The sequence below is a fragment of the Limulus polyphemus genome, unplaced genomic scaffold (assembly GCF_000517525.1).
Source record: "Limulus polyphemus unplaced genomic scaffold, Limulus_polyphemus-2.1.2 Scaffold10408, whole genome shotgun sequence".
Classification (NCBI taxonomy): domain Eukaryota; kingdom Metazoa; phylum Arthropoda; class Merostomata; order Xiphosura; family Limulidae; genus Limulus; species Limulus polyphemus.
Genome location: NW_013676018.1, coordinates 7077 through 10496, shown reverse-complemented (window position 1 = coordinate 10496; position 3420 = coordinate 7077). Strand labels below are relative to the sequence as shown.

General features: G+C 35.8%; 1 protein-coding gene across 1 annotated transcript; it reads right to left on the bottom strand.

The window, feature by feature from the left end:
• Positions 1-285: 285 nt before the first annotated feature.
• On the bottom strand, positions 286-1095 carry LOC106476374 (saposin-like protein 11). Its single transcript, XM_013937033.1, has one exon. The coding sequence runs from the start codon at positions 1093-1095 to the stop codon at positions 286-288; it is 810 nt and encodes a 269-aa protein (XP_013792487.1).
• Positions 1096-3420: the final 2325 nt, after the last annotated feature.

Sequence of the window (3420 nt, the reverse complement as noted above, 5' to 3'; positions counted from 1 at the left end):
AAGAAACCGAATATCTAACATACACTGGTAGTCCAGCAGATACGCTTAGAATTGTTCAAATCTGGATAGAAGCATTTATAGTTTTTGATATAGACATTCATTTGAGATCTTGCCTACAAGAAGACCTTCGATCTAATATTTTCTGTTGAACTCTTGGGCTACCATGTCTTCTTGGTATCTTCAAGATACTTGGTTGAATAACATTTAATGCTTATTTCTTGGGTTAAAATATTTACAAAAATTTATTTAATGGATCTGGTATCTTTGTTGTATATATGATCATGACTAAAGGAGAGCCCAAGAGTTCAACAGAAAATATGAGATCGAAGGTCTTCTTGTAGGCAAGATCTCAAATGGGTCATTTATGTGAATGTCCATATGAAAAACTATAAATGCTTCTATCCAGATTTGAATAATTCTAAGCGTATCTATGATCACGACTAAAGGATCTGGTATCTTTGTTGTATCTATGATAATGACTAAGGGATCTGGTATCTTTGTTGTATCTATGATCATGACTAAATGATCAGGTATCTTTGTTGCATCTATGATCATGACTAAGGGATCTGGTATCTTTGTTGTATCTATGATCACGACTAAAGGATCTGGTATCTTTGTTGTATCTATGATAATGACTAAGGGATCTAGTATCTTTGTTGTATCTATGATCATGACTAAATGATCAGGTATCTTTGTTGTATCTATGATCATGACTAAGGGATCTGGTATCTTTGTTGTATCTATGATCATGACTAAGGGATCTGGTATCTTTGTTGTATCTATGATCACGACTAAGGGATCTGGTATCTTTGTTGTATCTATGATCACGACTAAGGGATCTGGTATCTTTGTTGTATCTATGATCATGACTAAAGGATCTGGTATCTTTGTTGTATCTATGATCATGACTAAGGGATCTGGTATCTTTGTTGTATCTATGATCATGACTAAGGGATCTGGTATCATTGTTGTATCTATGATAATGACTAAGGGATCTGGTATCTTTGTTGTATCTATGATCATGACTAAGGGATCTGGTATCTGGTAAGGTGAAAGAAGTGTAAAATCGTTGACTCGTAAATTCCTCCTCCCCATAAGAAATGTGAAATCCTCGGTTGATCAATTATCCCCCCCCCCCTTGAAAGAAGTGCCTGTAACAAGTGAAATCCTCGGTTGATCAATTATTCCCCCCTCCTGAAAGAAGTGCTTGTAACAAGTGAAATCCTCGGTTGATCAATTATTCCCCCCCCTGAAAGAAGTGCCTGTAACAAGTGAAATCCTCGGTTGATCAATTATTCCCCCCTCTGAAAGAAGTGCCTGTAACAAGTGAAATCCTCGGTTGATCAATTAGTCCCCCCCTGAAAGAAGTGCCTTTAACAAGTGAAATTCTCGGTTGATCAATGATTTTATTTGTGTTTCCAATCGCTTGTTAGACTAACATAAAAAGTATGCATTTCCTACTTCTAAAACACCTACTCCAATGTTACGAGGCTTAAGGAGAACAAAGCCAGACCGTGCATGATGATTCTCCGAGATTTATATAAACTTAACTGAGCAAAGCTTCAGGGAGAATCATAATGCTTTCCAAATAACTAAAAAAATATATTTTCGTATAATAAGAATACCTTTGATAGTTATACGTTAACGTATGTTTGATAATGCCGACTCAAATGTTTATGTAACGTGTTATCTTCAGAAATCTGAAGTATAATTCTGTCAGATGTGTAACGAGATCAGGCGTTCATTTCATGCTCCATTAAAATAAATATATACACAAGAAGAAAAATGCGAAAGTGGCTTGTTTTTGCTTGAAAAAAGATCGTCTGCTCGAAACGTCGCCAAGTAAATAAGTTACTAGCGTAGTTTTTAAAGGTGATTTTTCTTTAAAAGTCTAATACCTTTATATATATACAGTGACATTCGTGTTAGCGTTCCGTAGAAAATTCGATGAAATGAAGGGTTTCATTCGAATCAGTTTGTGTCGAGTCAACAATCGATTGTAAAGTAGATTCACACTAAACTGACTTTTTAGCCGCGGCATAACGGCTGATAGAGTGGCTCCGAGTATTTTTCAAATACAAACTTTTTAGCTCATAGCTCCGCCATCTCTTGACCGATTTGAGATCTAATTATAGTTTCGGACTTAGGATGTCAGACCCTTTCAACTGATGTATTTGACCACGCCCAAGGTCTCATAGATTAATTTACTCTAATCTTTTCTAAAAGAATTTCATGTTCCGCGGCTATTGAGGATTTCGTCTTGTTTACTCGTTAGAATTCTCGGATGAAAACACCCATACAGAGCTTCAAGACTTTAGAGAAAACTACACTGACCAACTGACCAAAGTGAGTAAAATAAGTCTTGGGAAATAAATATATATATCGTTTGTACTTCGTAGCTAAGTTCGTTCAATATTTGATTTTTTAAACAAGCGAAAAGAATACCAGTTTAAATAAATCTCAAGCCAAATCAATCCTAACACAAATTGGTTCTAAATGAGACTGGTAATAATTAAAACAATTGGTTACCACTAGGATACGAGTATCACAAATTCATTTAAGTTGAATATACAGACAAAGAAAAATATGTTTCTTTAACTGATTGATGTTTCTGGTTATCATAAGCTATACCGCTAGCCAAAGGCAGTGTAAGTTATACAGCTAGTCCAAGGCAGTGTAAGTTATACAACTAGTCCAAGACAGTGTAAGTTATACAGCTAGTCCAAAGCAGTGTAAGTTATACAGCTTGTCCAAAGCAGTGTAAGTTATACAGCTAGTCCAATGCAGTATAAATTATACAGCTAGTCCAAGGCAGTGTAAGTTATACAACTAGTCCAAGACAGTGTAAGTTATACTATACAACTAGTCCAAGGCAGTGTAAGTTATACAGCTAGTCCAAGGCAGTGTAAGTTATACAACTAGTCCAAGGCAGTGTAAGTTATACAACTAGTCCAAGACAGTGTAAGTTATACTATACAACTAGTCCAAGGCAGTGTAAGTTATACAGCTAGTCCAAGGCAGTGTAAGTTATACTATACCGCTAGTCCAAGGCAGTGTAAGTTATTCAGCTAGTCCAAGGCAGTGTAAGTTATACAGCTAGTCCAAGACAGTGTAAGTTATACTATACAACTAGTCCAAGACAGTGTAAGTTATACAGCTAGTGCAGTGTAAGTTATACAGCTAGTGCAGTGTAAGTTATACAGCTAGTTCAATGTAAGCTATACAGCTAGTTCAATGTAAGCTATACAGCTAGTTCAATGTAAGTTATACAGCTAGTGCAGTGTAAGTTATACAGCTAGTACAGTGTAAGTTATACAGCTAGTTCAATGTAAGTTATACAGCTAGTGCAGTGTAAGTTATACAGCTAGTTCAATGTAAGTTATACAGCTAGTGCAGTGTAAGTTATACAGCTAGTTCAAT